The 19,135-nt window shown below is 39.8% G+C and overlaps 1 protein-coding gene across 1 annotated transcript; it reads left to right on the top strand.

Moving 5' to 3' along the window:
- The first annotated feature begins 1,029 nt into the window (after nt 1–1,029).
- LOC118225736 (ras-related protein Rab-10-like) lies at nt 1,030–17,145 on the top strand. The gene is made up of 6 exons (XM_035414638.1): nt 1,030–1,749; nt 6,563–6,623; nt 11,446–11,584; nt 13,893–13,982; nt 15,047–15,148; nt 15,773–17,145. The coding sequence occupies exons 1-6, from the start codon at nt 1,623–1,625 to the stop codon at nt 15,854–15,856; spliced, it is 603 nt and encodes a 200-aa protein (XP_035270529.1). The 5' UTR covers nt 1,030–1,622; the 3' UTR covers nt 15,857–17,145.
- The last annotated feature ends 1,990 nt before the right edge of the window (nt 17,146–19,135 follow it).

Genomic DNA, 19,135 nt, shown 5'->3' with positions numbered 1-19,135 from the left:
TCTTCCATTGGTTCCCCGAGGCTAAAATTTGGGCGTGTTTTGTTGACATAGTTAAAGCACCGTACATTCACCTGAATGACGAAAGATACATGCCACTCAAAGTTCCGACCCTCCCCTCACTGATAAAAACTAGACCCGACAGTGTTGGATTACTTAGTTGCGTCGCCATGGATGTCTCCTAGCTGCTTGCCGTAAAGGCCTTTACTATGTCGTAACACTTAAGATGGCATGTCGTAACACTTAGATGGCCCTGCGCATATGTAGAGCAGCAGCGCTTCCGTGCCGCAAGTAAAAAAGTCAAAATGGCGGGCAAACAATATGGCGGACATAGGAGTTATGGCCTTTCAAGCATGACCTTTTGCTATAGCGCCACCATCTGGCCAACATAGGCGATTTGTAGTGCCTGAGTAGTGGGGGGCCATAGGAACCAACCTACCACATTTGGTTGGTCTAGGACTTATGGCTGCTGAGCCTCAGACACTTTTAGCAGAGAAAGCTTCTGCGCCGCAACTAAAAAGTCAAAATGGGGGCCAAACAATATGGCAGACATAGATGGTCCCAATAGCAAAGTTGTAGAGCACATTCAGATGCATAAGTCGATGAAATTAGTGTTGATGACTTATGGTGTGGGAGTTATGGCCTTTTAAGCATGACCCTTTGTTATAGCACCACCACCAGGCCGACATAGCTGATTTGTAGTGCCTGAGTAGTGGGGGGCCATAGGAACCCACCTACCAAATTTGGTTGGTCTAGGACGTATGGTTGCTGAGCAGAGAATAATAATAATAATAATAATAATAATAATAATAATAATAATAATAATAATAACAGATATAGGGTTCCAGCAGCATATGTCTGCAGCAGCGCCTATTCTTCACTGATTCCTATGAACAACTCAGGATTATTTAGCTCGTATGCAGCCTGTGTGAGACAGTAGACCATATACCTCCCCTTTGCCGGTGTTACTGTCGTCTCCCGAATCACAATGAAGCTCGACGAGAAGCATCCAGGTTAGCCAATGTAGAACCAAGAGAAGAGGCGAGGGGCGGAGGCAAGGCGGGCCACAGAAATAGGGTGTTGTCAATGGCCTTCTCTATCGTGGACAAGTAGCCTTTAATAAGAATTGACGGGAAAGCGTAGTTGTTACGTCGGTAAATAAACAAACTTGTAACTTTTGAAAATACTTGTGCCTTTCCGAGTCGAGTTCCATAAGTATTTGGTGTGAAGAGGGATGCTAACCATTTCAATTGGCTAGCTAGCAGCTTGCTAGCTAGCTAGTTTGCAGAGAGTACCGGCTTGAGACTGGGAGCCATTTTGTCCCGTCTGGCAGAAAGGAGTAGGAAATAAATTTATGAGCAACATTTTGAGCTGGCTTGCTAAGTAGTTAGCGCACGTAAGTAAGAGAAACGCTAGAAACTTTGTTAAGCCGGTCGTTCTGCCTCACAGAGTTAGCAGACATAGTCAAATTAGCTAGCTGTTTTAAAGAAACTAGCGCCAGCTACACCGTCTGGCTACGTTACTGGATAGTTCGATTGGTATCATCTGGTATTTTCGGCGATTAGCCATTGTTTGGACAGACCTCGGTGCAATAATTACATAACGTTTAGTTTGTTAAATGCCAAATGGCGAAGAAGACCTACGACCTGTTGTTCAAACTGCTCCTGATCGGGGATTCGGGTGTGGGAAAGACCTGTGTGCTGTTTCGCTTCTCCGACGACGCGTTTAATACCACCTTCATTTCCACTATCGGTAAGATGCTCTCGTGGTTTTGTTTTTAGCCTCCTGGCTACTACTAGCTTTGCTCGTGATATAGTGTTTTTAATTGATGGCTGATCTAGCATTTAGCGAGTCTTTTATCTCGTTCCCTTGCTAATCTCAAGAAAACTTGTTACACAGAGGGATAACGTTAGCTACGTTTCGCAAGGGATTTAGCTAGTACTGATTAACTTCATTTTCTCGTCACAAAGCATATCTATAAGTTAGCAAGCAAGCTATGTGTATAGCTAATCACACAATGTAACATTTTGTTTGTCAGTTTACTCTTGACCAGCCAAACAGGACGTGTTGCGATAAACAAAATAATGTTAGCTAGCTAGCTAATCTAGGTAAAGTTAGTTCTGCATTCCAAAAGTACTTACAGCATGGAACTTGGGGTGTTGGGGTTATGTTTTGAGAAAATTGATTGTGTTGCGAAGTTGCTAGTAAATGTTAGCTAACGTTAGCGGTGTTGGGCCTTCTTTAACAGCAAATGGTTGGAGGCAAATCTGAGTCCTGATGAATTTCGTAACCAGTCTAGTTTTGCGTTGCTGCACGTAAATTTTTGTTGCCAAACTTCTCGCACAAAATTCACATATTTTTTAAAGACGATAATTCTCATCTCCATAGCAAAATTTACTGCCTGTGCATCTAGTTTTGACTAAAAATAACGACGGGGGCTATTTCATATTAGTTAACTTAATGGTTGGTGAACTTAAATAATGAACAAAACTGACAGTACGCGCCAAGGTGAATAGCCTACTAACGTTATTTAAGAATAGTACAGCACTTGCACGACACCCACATATAATTAACCCACACTTCACCGTAGGTAGTAATGTAGCTACTCACCCCAGTGAAAATGGTTGGGTTTCCATAAGTGATGTCGACATGTGCAACAAGAAAATAGATAAGGGTAGTGGGTGAAAAGGATACCGAATGCAGATCTATGATTTGAGTTTGTTACTGTATCAGATAGGTATACATTTACACGTTTCCGTATGACGCTGTGTTTTGCTTGTGGTCGTCCATCAGTTAACACAAAGGAAAGGAAGCTGGATTTGGTGGTAATTTAGATTTGTCACTGTTTATGGGAGTTTCGTCCATGCTCACTTTAACGCACTGGCACTGGAAGAACGAGCTAGCTACATTCCAAAGGTGTCTGGTCTCTAGGGGATCAGTGTTCTGGGGAATCTTTAAGGAAGGATTTATGGCAGGGATTATTTGCTCCCTGGTCACAATTTTAAATTGGTAGACCGTTTAAGTCTTTTCTCCCCCCCACTCCTGAAATCCTATGGTCATGTACACTCTCTGCAAATTTACAGTCTACATACAGGACACTAACGGTGAGGCTGTCAGAGTGAGGGTGGGAGAAAAGTTTTACCTTAAAAAAAAAAAAAAGATCTGGATCCTAGGGTATTTGCTGTTCAAATAAAAAAACGCCATAACATGGCACACTAAAGAATTTTGGGGGCATAATTGATTCTGATGACTGTTTTACTGATGAACTTTGTCATTTTGCTGGTTGTGTTGACCGCCAGAGTTGTGATGTTTTTAAATATTCCCAGAACCCATGCCCTGGAACTCTCTTAAAGTTACTATTACCTTGCCACTATTTTCATGGCACCTGGTCAAAGTTGTTGGGGGAAAAAACATGTAGCCTACTTTGAGAATATCTTCTGTCCTGGACATTTTTAATTCTTAAAAGTAGAAGGATATTATAGCAGAGTGTGTTAAAATGAATGGAACAATTAGATACAGTTCAGTTTAACTTCTAAAGCTTTTTCTTTCCTGAGACACATTCACTAAGATATTTTACAGAATATCAAGAAATAGGAAAACCGAGAGACAGCTTGAACCTCAAAACAACAGCAAATGCGATTAAAAAAATAAAAAATAAAAAATAAAAAAATAAAAACTAAAAATTGGCTAAATGGTAACAGGAAGCTAATGGGAAATCTGTCAGAACATATAACAAACATATAACATGTTTGTGCTGTTTGTAGTCTAATGTGTTAAGCTATCTGGTAAGAGACAACCCAAGCAAAGAGGTGTATATTAGGCTACTATGCAGGTCAGAAGAGCAAGGCACGGTTGTGTAATGGAATAGGCCTGAACCAGCAGAGGGTCAGTGGTCTGTGAACTCGGTGTGGTGGAAGTAGGCAGAAGCCCAAGGGAAGAGAGCAGAAATGGAGATTGGTCTTGACTCTGATAATTACCATCTTATGTTTTGCACATGTAGAGATTTGAAGAAAGGGGCGTACACAGCCATGAGGGTGATCCTGAACTGAACTGACTCTCTGAAACAACACAATATAACAGCAAACCAAACAAGACCAGGTCAAAACCTAGTAGCCTATATGGCTGGACCAGCCGGCCAGTGGTGTGACTTCATAACTCGGCCGACCAGTGGTGTAACTTCATCACTCACCCAGTCACTCAGTCAGTCATAGACATTTGCGTTTGTAGGGCTTGCCTTGCTGTTGTGGTCCAGCCAAAAAAGTGTTCGCATGCAGTGACAGGGCCGGAGCACCACAGGTACAGCTCAGCTGACCTTTATGGTCCTGATCCACATTTCCCTGCACATCTTTCACTGTAAGATTGACTAAAAAGGTGAGTTCTGAGCCTGCACATCCAAACTGTGTTTGAAGTTCAAACTTAAGGGAAATTATTCCATAAAACATGAGCTCTGTAGGAGAAGACTCTGCCCCTAGTGTAAATTTAGCTATTCTTGGAACTTGCAAATAGTGCATGGAGTAGTTGAATGCAGAATAAAGGATGTAAGACATTCATTTAAACGTCTCACAAGTTCAGAGAAGAACCTTGTCATCAATTTTAAATTTAACACCAATCAATGATGGTTCAGATTTCTTAGTTTTTTTAAAAGTACTGTAGCAGCTGCATTCTGTACCAGCTGGGGACTTCAAGATTGAATTGGTGCAGCCAGATAGTAAAGCAATACAGTTGTCCAGCAATGTTATATAAGCATGAACCCATTTTCTTGGCATCATGCAGGGACAAAATCATCCTCAATTTGGATATACTCATGAGGTGAAAAAAGGCCTCTTATGATAGTATGTCTGCTTGAAAGGAGTGAGTAGAGTTCATAGTTACGCCAGGGTTTTTAATGACCACGTTAGCTGAGAGTGAAGCCATGTAAATTCAACGAAAAATGTAAGTGACACAAGCATGTTTGCGTAAAGATAATATTATTAAATTCCAGGCCATTTTTTATTTACTCGGTGCATCCAGTGGCTAAATATATTGGCCACATGGTGTGGGTCAGTTCACTCATCCGAAACATATAATGAGCTCGTCTTACTTGAACTTTAGTGGGTAAGAATGAAAGTTATGCTGTTACTTTGGCTGTTTAGTTTGAATATGTTACCAAAATGCAGCTCCTCCTGCCAGCTGAACTTTGAAACAGACAGACCGTTTCACTTGCATCATTATGTGATTTGCCAGCAATCCCTCTGCAGTTTCTCTTCATTTAAGCCTCGAGTCACTGGCTGTCCTGCTTTATCCTTAAGTACTCATCTGCTGAGTGGGCCATTTCTTGCTGTTGCATTTTCTGTGCACTTAACAAGTGCCACCTCAACACTGGGGTCTTGCCAGTTTGTTTTGTGTCTTGTTTTTGAATGAATGACGTTTTGAGCCTGCTGGGTTTTTCCTGCATTGGAATGTCTTAGGTGGGCCACCTAAGTATTTTTTCAAGTGCCAATAGGATAAATTATGCAATAAAATTTAAAAAAAATCACCCATTTATTGGTATAGTTTGGTCTTGAATGATATTGCATTTTATGTTTTTAAAGTTTTGACTGCTTATGAGTTTACGTGCAACCTTAGACACACTAAATTAACTTAAGTAGAATCTGTTGACAAAGAGTGCCGACGACTACGCATGCCACTCAGATGTCCGCTATTGATGTGATTTGGAACAGAAACCACCTGCCTTCATAAATTTTGGCAGTTTTGTGTCTTTAAGGGGCAATTGTCGCTTTATTTACGAGTCATCTGCTGGCTTTTAACGTGCATGTATACGTCATTGTGTGAGGTAACTGGACATAATTCCATGAAAATATCCCAAATATGTTAATGGTTTATGCAAATATGCGATTTCTTTTAACTGCAGTTGAATAGGAAATGGTTTGGGATTTGCAATTTTGTGCAAATACCCAAGTTATGTGATAATCCGTGGTGCAATTAAGTGGATTCTACTCCGTTGTCATTAACCTACACTGTTTTTGCCAGATTGAACTGAGAAATAAAATTCTGGAAAAACTTATGTTGTTACAAGGTGCATGTAACACCAGTGACAAAAATGATGATCAAAGCATTCTTTGAGTGAATGTAAAAAATATTGAAATACTTTGTGTGGATTCATTAAGTCACAAGGTTAATATTGTACCCTAAGTTTTGAGTGGCAAAAAAGAAATGCATTTCAAGACATATTGCAATTTCAAATACCACTATTCCTGTAGAATGACCCCTTAATCCTTCAGTATGAGCTATACTGTGATATGGTGAACCATCTCATTAATCTGGACAAAAGTGATCTGGATTTTATAGTCCTGCCTTGAGAAATCTGGATTGACTTTTTCTTGAATATAATTTGTTATAAGTGAAGGGCACGTTGGTTTGAAGACACCAGTACAAATTCTCATCAGGAGAGAAAAGAAGCTGCTGTTCTAAAGGGTGAAGATGATGAACCAAAGCTTATAGCCTATACCCTAACAGAGTGCATTGACCCACCCACCTAATGGCTTGTTTGAGGCGTGAGTAGGTAAGAATTTTCTCTCTCTTTCAGGAATTGATTTCAAGATCAAAACGGTTGAATTACAAGGAAAGAAGATTAAACTGCAGATATGGTGAGTGAACATCATTTTGAAGTTGAATTAAACAAACAATTTACAGTCAGCAGGATGGTTCTCATCTTTTTGTGTATCAGCAACCTCCTTGTGGAGATGCCTGCAGTCTTTGTGTTTACTGCCAATGAAATTTACTCTTCCAGCCAATGGCTGTTCAGCTGGTAGACTACAGAGTAAAACCATGTGGTGGATGGCAACACAAACCCCGAAGGAGAGTGCTTGTCTGTCTGCCTTCTCCCAGAGGGAAGTTGGTGGTTGTGATGAGACTGGCCAACGAATAAGATTGTACATTGAAAATTGAGAAGACTTGATGATTGGTTTAAAAATGAAAACTTGGAAGGTCTTCTCCACATTTTGAAATGGAATAAGTCCTCAGGTTTAACCATAAATCATTGTGATCTAGCATACTTTGCTAAACACCCTTCAACACTTAAACCATAGTTGTAGCTACTGTCGTAAATAAAGATAACAGAAGTGCAATCTGGTGTTTTAGTTTTTTTTTACTGTACTGATTACTGCAGTTGATAAGTGGTCACCACTATGGTGCGTTTCTCCAACCAAACACTTATTTTGAACGTATAAATAGAGTAGGCTAATATTTGCAGTACAAATAACCCATTAATATTTTTGCAAAGGCAGTGGAATTTCCCGTCAACTTTGAAATTTTCCACTGAATTTTTCCATGGGAGTTTTGTCTTGGCCACTTTGGGGATTTATATTTTTCTTTCTTAATTGTGTACATGCCAGCACACGGTTCTCATTTTGGATCAGATCTACCCCTAAAATCACAAATATAGTGTGATTTAGAATTTTTTTCTTTTGGATGAATGATTAGCAGTGGTGGACGAAGTACACAAATCCTGTACTTGAGTGAAAGTACAGATACCCTTGCTAAATATTACTTCACTAAAAGTAGAAGTCTTCAATTTAAATTTCTACTTGAGTCAAAGTACAAAACTACCTGCTTTTAAAAATACTTAAATGTCAAAAGTAAAAAGTAGTATTATTTAGTATGGTTATGTTTGTCAGGGGTTGCTGACATGACAATTTTAAAATACAGTAGGCAAACTAAATTGTTTACCTCCTAACATACTGTATGTAAGAGTGAAAACTATGGTATAAATACAAATTCACAGTTTAATAAAAATGGAACAAATTTTTATTTTTTAGCACCGTCAATTCCAATATTTCACTATCAAATATCAAAATACATTGAGGTTTCCTGGCGACTTAGCCCCCAGAAAGGATATAGCACAGGCAACAGGTCATAGCTTAATGCGGAAGTGAATGCTATAAAAATGCTATTCCAAATGAAAAATTACAAATGAAAACGATGTCAGCTAGGTATATCAACTAACATATGTCTTATGCATACCCAGAAGTCCTCAATAATAATAGTATTTCCCAAGAAATTACGAAAAATCATTGACAACGTTTCGTCAAGTGCAGCGTCTTTGAACACAGAGTGAATGCGATGATGAGGACTTTCGGTTGACCTATAAAACGCTATTCCAAAAGCAAAATCAGACATGTTATACATGGTTAGAAAGCTTATTATAGATAGCCTACTGAATAAATGAATTCTCAATAAAGCCAGACTGTACTAAAAAGGGCAACAATGCCGTAAATAACACACGTGCAGAATCTTCTGGTCCGGTCTTACTCCAGAAAACGGCTTGTAACACCACACGTTGCTTTCGGTGTTGTCATCCTTTGTAGTACAATCTGGCTTGATCTACAGTTAATCGATCCAATAGGTGACAGAATAAGCTTTCTAACGACGTACAATATGTCTAATTTTACTTTTGTAATACCGTTTTATATTCCAGTGTATTCTAAAGTTTTGTCTCATTATAGCTGCATTACGAATTCAGTCTGTGGTAGCAGTGAAAGCAACGCTTTATCACCCCAACTCGTAGGTAAAAGACACTGCACCTGGTGAAATTTTATCGATGAATTTAGTTGTTTCTTGGAAAATACTATTATTCTTCAGAAATTCTGAGTGTGGCTGAGGCATATGTTTGCTGATAGACCGAGCCGATATACTGTTTTAAGATGTACTTGGACTGTTAAACTGTCTCTCTGTGTTCCAAATCGCCTGTCTATACTCGCCTTCCCGCCTAGCTAAACGTCTTTGGTTCAAAGTGTCATGAGCTGATCGAAACGCGAGCTGCGCCCTGATTGGTAGGCATCAGTATGAATGTGATGTCATATTATTATTCTATAGGATCTTTTAGACAATCCATTGCTGCCATCTTGACCAGGACTCCCTGGCAGAAGAGATATTGTATCTCAATGGGACCTTTCTGGTTAAATAAAGGATAATAAATAATAAATAAATAGATTTTCTCCACAGCAAAGTAACGAGTAACAGACAGATATTGCACAAAAGTAGTGGAGTAAAAAGTAGGATATTTTGTTTGAAATGTAGTGGAGTGAAAGTAAAAAGTCTCCCAAAATGGGAACACTTGAGTGAAGTACAGATACTTGAAAAAGGTACTTAAGTACAGTAATGAAGTACATGTACTTCGTTACTGTCCACCACTGGTGATTAAGTGCCCTGTAGCAGCAATAGAGCATCAGTGTACAGTTGATGCTTTTATCACATGTATGCTGGGAAAACTTAAAGCTTCAGCTATCTTGTAACTGCTATTTAACATTGGGATCTTGAGTTCTCTCGTGGACAAGTTAAACTAATAAAGTCTATCGAGTTAAGCTGTTCTATGCCCTTTTTTTTGCCATTTTTATGCCTCCGCGACGGCACAGCTGTGGCCGGAGGCATTATGTTTTCGGGTGGTCTGTCTGTCCGTCCATCCCGATTCTCGTAAATGCAGTATCTCGGGAATGCCTTGAAGGAATTTCTTCAAATTTGGCACGAACGTCCACTTGGACTCAAGGATGAACTGATTAGATTTTGGTGGTCAAAGGTCAAGGTCACTGTGACTTCACAAAATACGTTTTTGCCTTGAGGGAATACAAAACACGTTTCTGCCTTGAGGGAATTTCTTCACATTTGGCACACACATCCACTTGGACTCAAGGATGAACAAATTTTATTTTGGTGGTCAAAGGTCTGTGACCTCCCAAAACACGTTTTTGGCCATAACTCAAGAATTAATACGCTAATTATGACAAAGTTTCACATAAATGTCTAATAGGATAAAATGATGAAGTGATGACATTTTATATCCAAACGGTCAAACAGAGCACTGGCTACTGGTTGACGGAGGCATACAACCACGAGGCGATATTTCTAGTTTAAAAAATAATATGGGAGCATTTTAGAAGAATGGCTAGTTAGTGTGCAATTTCATGTTCTTAATTGCTAATCAGTGCAAGTTCGCTAGTGAGCGTACAAGGTGTATTGAAGCTAACATTACTATATTTGTGTACATAGTGAACAGAACAGGAGGGTTAATATGGACTCCACCGCAAAAGAAAAGGAAATGTCTGTGGAACAAAAGACGTTGGAACCGTTGGGCTGATGGATTGCACGTGGCACTCTAATTACAGCATTGGGCAGATGCACTGCCCACGTATTTATGCTCAATTCTGCTAAGACACAAGAACGACAGACATGTGAACGACAGTTTTAAATGTTTTTTTTTTCAATTTTATAAGATTTTCAGATTTATAATATACAAACAATTAATTAAAAACAAAATATTAATAAAAACAGGTGAGGTGGGGCCCGTGGAGCACTATCCACATGCTCAATGCGAGCCGCGACGTCAGCGGTTCGAATCCGACCACCGACCTTTGTCGCACGTCTCTCCCTCTCTCTCCTCCCTAATTCTTCCTGTCTCTCTACACTGTTCTATCAAATAAAGCTGAAAAAGCCCAAAAAAAAACAGATGAGGGGTAAGGGGGTAAGTCTAATGGTAAATGGCAAATGTCCGTTTCTGTTGCTGAAGACCCATGGCTATTACTTGTTCCGACTCGTACCTGAGAGAGGAGTGCTGTGGATTCGAACCCGTTCAGGTCTTGGGTCTTGGGTTTTCCGGTCCGCGTGGACCCGTGAAGACCTTCAGTTCTTTTTTCAGAATAAATATTTTGGTTTAAATTTAATTTCCTGACTCATGTTTAGGAAAATTAGGGATTGGTTCATAGAGCCCAGCAGTGAAATGTGATGAAAATACCTTAAATGTTTTACAGGCCTTTTGTGGTCTACTTCAAATCACAAAAGCGACAATCTGTTAACTTTGTATATGGTACAATTCAGGATATGCTGATGTCCATATACTTTAGGACTAATCAGTGATAATGGATGTGTAAGCAAAGAGTACAGACAGAAATGTCTGTATTTTCAGATTCTTCAGGAAAAAATTATTAATCCACCATTTTAATGATAAATATTGATAAACAGGCTGTCAAGAAGATCGGCAAGCTGTTTTCTTTTAACGTAATAGTGGTCTTTGCTTTACATTTGCATTATTTTAGAAGGCATTAAGGACTAAATAGCATTGCTCATGTCTTGCCCCTGTATGTGTGCATGTGTGTGTGTGTGAAAGTGTGCGTGCATGCGTGCGTTTTCAGGATATGCACACACACACACACATCTATAGTTTTTTGGTGGAAAAACTTAACTATAATCACTATAACAGGAAATTTGGTTTGTTTTTGTTCTTCAACTTCAGTCTAAAAGCTTCTCAGGGTCCCTTTTGTTTGTTTTTTATTTAAACTTTATTTCACCAGGCAGGTCAATTAGGGACATATTGTTATTTACAGTGATGGTCTGGAAAATTGACTCCCTTGACTCCAGTGAGAAAATAGCTTTCTATCAGCGGATAAATGTAAAATAAATGAATGACTCTTTCCCCAGGGACACAGCAGGCCAAGAGCGGTTTCACACCATCACAACCTCCTACTACAGAGGCGCCATGGGAATCATGCTGGTGTACGACATCACAAACGCAAAGAGCTTCGAGAACATCAGCAAGTGGCTGCGGAACATAGATGAGGTGAGCACCGAACGGTCTCTTGCACCAAGAAGGCACTATTCCTCATTCTGTTTTTGTCCCTCTTGTTTTGAATGTTTCTCTGTTGGTTTGCATTCCCAGTAACAACCAACCGGCTGTCCACGGCAGGCTTAAAAATTAGTCTTGTCGGCTCATTCTGTCAAGGCTGTGTTCTGGTGTGTGGATGGGTCCCATAGTGTGGTATCAAATTCTGACCATCCCAGTACTGTCTGTGGATGGCTGCCATGCAGGTGAGCATAGTTAGCCATAGCTTCACCAGGGAACGGTGAGATTTTAGTTCATGAGACTTCCTCCTCCTGCGCCAGCAACCTTCTCTGTTCGGTTGGGACCCACAGTGTCTGCGTAAACCCAGACTTCTCTGGCCTGATGTCTGCACAGACTTAAATGCTGGACTGCAGTGACTTCACATTTTTCTCAGAGAGGGGAATATGTTCTTGTTTGCTCTTTACTGGATTTGGCTTGATGAACCTGAACTGAAACCACTTAGGCATTACTGTTTAGTAGAAAATATTGGTAAAATAAAATAAACTGTGAATTAGTCATGTTACATTGGCTCTCTTGGCTATGAAACTATGAAATTTAGCAGATAAATTAAACCTTATCTGGTATACAGATCTCCTACAAATTTTGTAGGGTTTCTATTGGGGTTGGGTATCAAAAAACGGTGGCAACAGACACTGACCGAAATATGTCGATCCTACCGAGTATCAAAAAATGTTTGGGGAAACGGTACCAGATTTCAGTACTATATGGTACTTTCCAACACAAATGCTATTTTTACAGCTAGCCAATACTGCTGGCATTGTTGTATCCAGGCAACAGGCCTGACAAATCAACATGAATCTCCTTGGGTAAGAAATGTGATGCTGTGCCTTGAAGTTAAAGTACCCCTCCGGATGTATTTTAAAACCTTAAGAATATTCTATGTTGAATACGGATTAGTTTAATATGGTTTTTCCACCAGAAATGTTCAATAAACTACTGAAAATGGCTTAGCATCTCTACACCTTTACCTTCATTGGGAATGCCAGAATCTATGAATATGCAAATGAACTCCTACTTTCTGCTGTGGTCTCAGGATATGTAGGCGGCACGACATCCAGATTCATAATATATCGCCTTCTGCATGAGCTTCTGGAAGTATTCATCTGTGAAATGTGCGCTTCAAACACGGGTTCTCTGTTATCAGGTGCATCCACTCAAACAAATTCTACACATTTTTGTTTTAGAATGAGCTTGTTTGAAATACCTACCTTGTGATTGAATCCTAAAACAACACACCAACTGTTACAACAGTGTCACTAGCTAGTCATCTTTCTGTGCACTAAGGTTTCAGTTTACCATGACATTCTCCAGTAATTTGCAAGTGAGAGCTCTGGTGAAAGCGCCTGTACAAAAATCAATATGCTGAAAGTCATGCTTTCAATAGGAGTTCAAATACACATTTTTATGCCTCCGCGACGGCACAGCCATGGCCGGAGGCATTATGTTTTCGGGCTGTCCGTCCGTCCATCCCGATTCTCTTAAACACGATATCTCAGGAACGCCTTGAGGTAATTTCTTCAAATTTGGCACAAATGTCCACTTGAACTCAAGGATGAACTGATTAGATTTTGGTGGTCAAAGGTCAAGGTCACTGTGCCCTCACAAAACAAGTTTTTGCCTTGAGGGAATTTCTTCACATTTGGCACACACGTCCACTTGAACTCAAGGATGAACTGATTAGATTTTGATGGTCAAAGGTCAAGGTCACTGTGACCTCACGTCCGTCCCATTCTCTCGTGATTCTCTCGTGTGTATCTCTGGAACACCTTGAGGGAATTTTTTCAAATTTGTCCGAAATGTCCACTTGAACTCAAGGATGAACTGATTAGATTTTGGTGGTCAAAGGTCAAGGTCACTGTGCCCTCACAAAACATGTTCTTGCCTTGGTTGGCGGAGGCATACATACATTTCTAGTTAAACCATAAAAAAATATTTAGAATTCTAAATATGCACCTCTCTAATTTCTATTTTCATGTTTTTATTTATTTATTTATTTATTTATTTGCGGGATGAGAACTGGGTAAAATGTCTATAGATAACAGTGGGTGGACACGGGAACAGAACCTCTGCGGGAGCATGTGGGAAAGGTCAGAAATGTTGCGAATGCTGGTGGGAATGGGATTCAAAAAACATTCCCGTAGCTATGGTTCAGTGTTCCTTTTCTGATTTATTTTTGTATTTTGTTCAGTACTTGTGGGTCAATGCACATGCTTAACTTGGGCCTGACGCACCGTTTCTCTTTTAGCATGCTAACGAAGACGTGGAGAGAATGCTGCTAGGCAACAAGTGCGACATCGAAGACAAGCGGGTCGTACCAAAGACAAAGGGAGAACAGGTGAGGTGGTCTGGTCCAATTTCCCCTGCACTTTTCCCCTTCCCAATGGGTTGTGTTGTCCTAGGCCGGTGGTTCACAACCTCGGTCCTGGAGAGCCCCTGTGTATCCTGGTGTTTTTCCAACCACTGTTGCAATCCCAGAATTTAAAGAAGCTGTTCATTTTTCTAAATTTGGTGCTTTTCTTGTTTAGAGGAATTATTTACCCTCTTAATCCACATCATGTCATAAACGGCTATTCATGCCACGTAGAATAAATGTCCCATGTTCGCATTGTGCTTATTGGGCTAAACTGAAAACAAATTATTTAAATGATAAAATTTAGGACTGAGATGAATCAGTAGGCTGGACACATAGGTAGGTAATGTTAGAATTCAAAGAACAAGTGACGATCCAAACCTGCATAATTTTGTGTAAGGAAACGATTATTAAAGAACTTAAATACATGTGTTCAGCAACCTAATTAGGAGCCAATTGATTCTCCTCAGCTTTTGATTTGATCTGTTAAAACAATTTTGTTGCCTCTTTGTGCAATTATTTGCGAATATAGCCGGAAGTGAACATTTTAATTCTTCACGGCATGCATAGCTATCTCCTGCATGATGTGACTTAAGATGGCAAATACTCACTCTAAATATGTAAAGCACCCAATTAAGACTGATTAACAGCTTGTCAAAATTTTGGGATTGCTACTGCGTTTGGAACAAAAATCAGCATGCACAGGGGGTCGCCATATGTTGAGAATGAGCTATGTAGCCTATGTGAGCTTAGATTCTTTTTTTGTACTTTTGGTTAATTTTTGGGTATTTAGAATGCCACTTCCTAGTAATTCCCACATCCTGGTCAGTTGTTCTTGGTTGCAAGCTAACATTATACTGGTCAGCAACTAGACTACGATCAAAGTTTCCCATAGTTTCACTAAACCTCAGTCATTAAAGAAACCTGCAAAGTAGCGTTTGTCAGGGGATCCAGATTTCCCCCAAAGCATTCCTGGAGTCATAGCTTGTTGCTGTTAGCAGCTTCTGTTGATTGGAAGAACATTACCAATGTCCGTTCATTTCTTCCAGATTGCAAAAGAACACGGCATCAGGTTTTTTGAAACGAGCGCGAAAGCGAACATCAACATCGAAAAGGCCTTCCTCACGCTAGCAGAAGACATACTTAGAAAGGTGAGCATTCACAATGGTATTGGGCATGTCCTTTGTTCCAGGCACTCTGAGATTAACCAGTCAGTGATGTAGGCAACGGTAACCGTGCGTGCCAAGTTTTTGTAGAAACGGAGGGGCTCGTTGAGGAAGGTATTCAGAAACGTGGTATAAGTGATGAGAATGAGGATGCGAGCTACATATTTCAAATTTCTTTAATTATTTTCTACTTAAGATTCTATAGTCTGTAGTAGAATATTAAATTAAAGTAACAGCCCCTAGATCTAATGCATCCTTGTCTTTATGTTGTCTCCGTAAGTGCAGCAACTCCTTAGGGAGTTGTCAGACTCATACTTGCTCTCATTAATATTTTGATGGTAATTAGTAAGATATGTTAATGGGAGCAGTAGCTTTGGCCTTGGACAGGTTTGGCAGTGTTCGTCTAGTAAGTGTCATTACATCATTGTGCTTTTAGTTTTTTTAGTTTAGTTTCTTGAATATAGCCCTCCATTAATTTATTTAAGTTTTCCAGTAAGAGGTGGGTCTACTGTTGATTAAAAAATAGACGTATGTGTCATGAGAATTTTTAAAAGGATTGTGTGTGTTTATATTTTCATGCTTTTATTCCTCATTGTGATTTTGTGGCAGTCGCCGGTGAAAGAGCCCAACAGTGAAAATGTAGATATCAGCAGTGGGAGCGGCATCACCGGGTGGAAGAGCAAGTGTTGCTGAACAACTCATCCCCCACTCCTCCTCTCTACACGCCCCTTTCCTCCTCCCTCTCTTTTCCATCCAAGTTTGGGAGTAAGCCTTGTCATCTGTTTTCCCTCATCCCTCACGCGCCATCTCTGTCCTCTAACCACCGCCCTTCTGTTTTTCCACTCGCATCCGCTAGACGACAATGCGTTTTTTTGGTTTTTTATTTCAAAATATGTGTATACCTGTAGGCATAAAGAAATCATGTTATATTTTTTGTCATTTATTTTACAACAGAACTTTCACAGCACAGGGTTTCAACCGACCACCACTTTTTCACCGTTTTAATTTGTTAAAGTTGTTCAGTAAAAAAAAAAAAGGGCCCAGGGTGAGTTCAGCGACCAAATCGCTGCCGTTTTTTTGCACCCATGGGAGATGTAGTCCATTGCAGGCAGCTTTACAGCAAGCCCTGGACTGCACCTGTCAGCCCCTTTGTAGTCCTCTAAGCAGTGTTTCGCTTACTGGACTCACCCCAGATACACCTCAAGACTTGTACTATTGTGGGAAAAATAATTGCAAGAATAAAATCATGCAAATTTAGGATTTTGTATAGTGCAGTTGTAGAATGTCTGTTCTGTACAACTACTTTGTCATTTGCAGTTTGTATACAAACGTTACAAAATGAGTGTTGTATAGGTTTAGTGTTAAGTTTTCAGTGTCGGATTACATTTGTCCTGTGCCTTATGTGGATTAAGAGGAACATAACTTAGGGACAGGGGTGCCACTAAGGCCTGAGGTCCTTAACTCTGGTACTGGAAAGCTATGTCGGCTGCGTCTTTTCATTTAAAATCAAACAATGGTTGAGACTTACGAAAGCAGGAAAGATGACAACAACTGTAGTTATCAGCTACGTTCTGAGTACCTGTGAAAACCAGCACGCTCTGTGCATCTCCAGAGCTACAGTTAGGGGCCCCTTTCTTAGGTGTGGTGCATTGACCGATATTAACTTGACAGATTAATATAAAGTTCTTATACACTTAAAATGTATGAATAATCTAAAAAGGTTGGGCAGAAAAGTTTTAATTTCTCAAATTAGAGGAGGATGTTTTTTCACTGTGTTTTATTTTACAGTTACTGGGTATTTTTTTCCTTTAGTTATTTTCCTGCATGCTAATTTCTTTGGATTGGAAAACTTAATTTTGCCAAGTTGGTCCTCAAAAGAAATGGCACTAAACTTGCACAGTACTGGGAAGGGGGGGAATAGATAACTAGCTCTTTGGAAATTCAAACAATTTGCAGATCCATTAAAATAAGCTTGTTTAATATGTGGTGTTACTCCTTTATTTATCCATTTCTTTTTGTGTTCAGTTTAAATTTATCCAGTATTCGAAATGAACAGATGTGTTGTGTCTAAGATATAGGGCTCAGCATGCACTCATGATCAATTTTACCAAGCCACTCAGGGGGTCACTCCTAGTGAATGTACCAATGTAATTACATGTGATGGCTTGTTTCAGAAGTAGTTTTCATTCTTCACAGCATCGCTTGCATTACACGTTCCCAAGGTGAATGGTGGATGATGGGTATGTTTTTACTTGGGAAATGCAGTTTCACGGCAGAAATGGAACTGATCACATGTAGGGCTGTGGCTACTGCATTGAAATGGCAGAAGTTCAGCCCGTTTAGGGTTGCGTTTGGGTCGGTTGAGAACTGCTCTATGTATAATGTACTCTTTGTGACTGGCACGCATTCTCGAGATGGGGCTGGAAAGACGGAACCTCAATGTTTGTATTTTCAAATGTGTCCAGTAGATGGTGTCAGTGTTACAGCTGATGTATTAAATCCTAGCCAAATATTATTTTTCTTGTCCACTGTCAGCCAGTTGTGAGGAGATTACTGTTCAAGCATCTGCAGACCTACTGGTAAAATTGTGCCTTGCTAGGATTTCTCTAGCACACAATGCAAATAACATGAGTTGACAGTTTTGATAATATAAATATCAGTGTTTTTGGCTTGGATTTGAACTGAGTATTGAACTGATTTTGCATATGCAGATGTAAATAATTGAGAGGTGGAATAGGCTGTAAAATGACTTTTCACTCCGTTGTACAGAAGCATCTGAACGGCTTCCAAATGCGTTGAAAGTGAACCATGGCCATGTTGTGCCTTCAGTGGGCTGGTGATAAATGAAATGCACTCTTCCTCTACTGAAAGGCCATTCGCATTGTCATATGGTATAATCTGACACCGCTACTGGGAAGTCCAGTGTTACATCTCGTAGCGAACTGCCTCCTGTCCGATCAGTATGTGAGCCAGCTGCAGAAGTGCTGTAATATGTAATGGCATTATGATAATTAATGGAGTAGTTTGAGTTAGTTTGAGTTAGGAGCATACAGTTGAGGCCAAAAGTTTACATACACCTAAGCTAAAGATATTCAAACTCTGTTTTTCGAGACTCCGCACATTTCATGTTACCGTACATTTCTTTTGGCAAATCAGTTAGGGCATCTACTTTGTTCACATCAGAGGCAATTTTAAAACAATCGATTAGAGACAGATTTATTTCAGCTTTAATTCACTATATCAGAATTCCAGTGGGTCAAATGTTTACATACACAAAGTTGATTGTCTTTTTAAACAGTCTGGAAGATTTTAGAAATTGATGTAATGACTTTTTAGAAGCTTCTGATTGGCCGGTTGTCATAATTAGGAGTTAATTGGCATCCGCGGCTGTATTTAAGGGCCTGTCTTTAGAGCCACTGCCTTTTTGCCCTTGATACCATGGGAAAATCCAAGCAACTCAGCCATGACCTCCGAAAAAAGAATAGTGGACCTCCACAAGTTTGGTTCCTCCTTAGGAGCAATTTCCAAACAACTGAATGTACCACTAGCATCTGAAGTTTGCAGGTGATCACCAGGACGAAGACCTAGCCTTTTGGATGATTGTTCTCTGGTCAGATTTTGATATAGTACATAAAAGCTGACATAAATCTCTCTTAGCTGTTATTTTGAAATTACTGTTCCTCTTACAGAAATAAAGTAGATACCCTAATTTACTTAACACAGGAAATGTATGGTAACATGAAATGTGTGGAGTTGTGAAAAATTGAGTTTGAATGTCTTTAGCCTAGGAGTATTCAACCTCTGGCTTCAACTTTATGTAGGTGACAGGAAAAGCATGATCTCACCTGTAGGAGTAATCGTTCCCTTAGCGCATGGAAAATGTTCACAACGTCCTCAATGCTACAACTGTGGTGACAATGAAATAATACATTTCACTCCACTGTGCTGGGGAAGGTAGGTTAGCTGAGGTTC

Source organism: Anguilla anguilla, chromosome 1 (genome assembly GCF_013347855.1).
Source record: "Anguilla anguilla isolate fAngAng1 chromosome 1, fAngAng1.pri, whole genome shotgun sequence".
Lineage (NCBI taxonomy): Eukaryota > Metazoa > Chordata > Actinopteri > Anguilliformes > Anguillidae > Anguilla > Anguilla anguilla.
The sequence above is the reverse complement of the archived record's forward strand: the minus strand, read 5'-3'. Positions and strand labels throughout refer to the sequence as shown.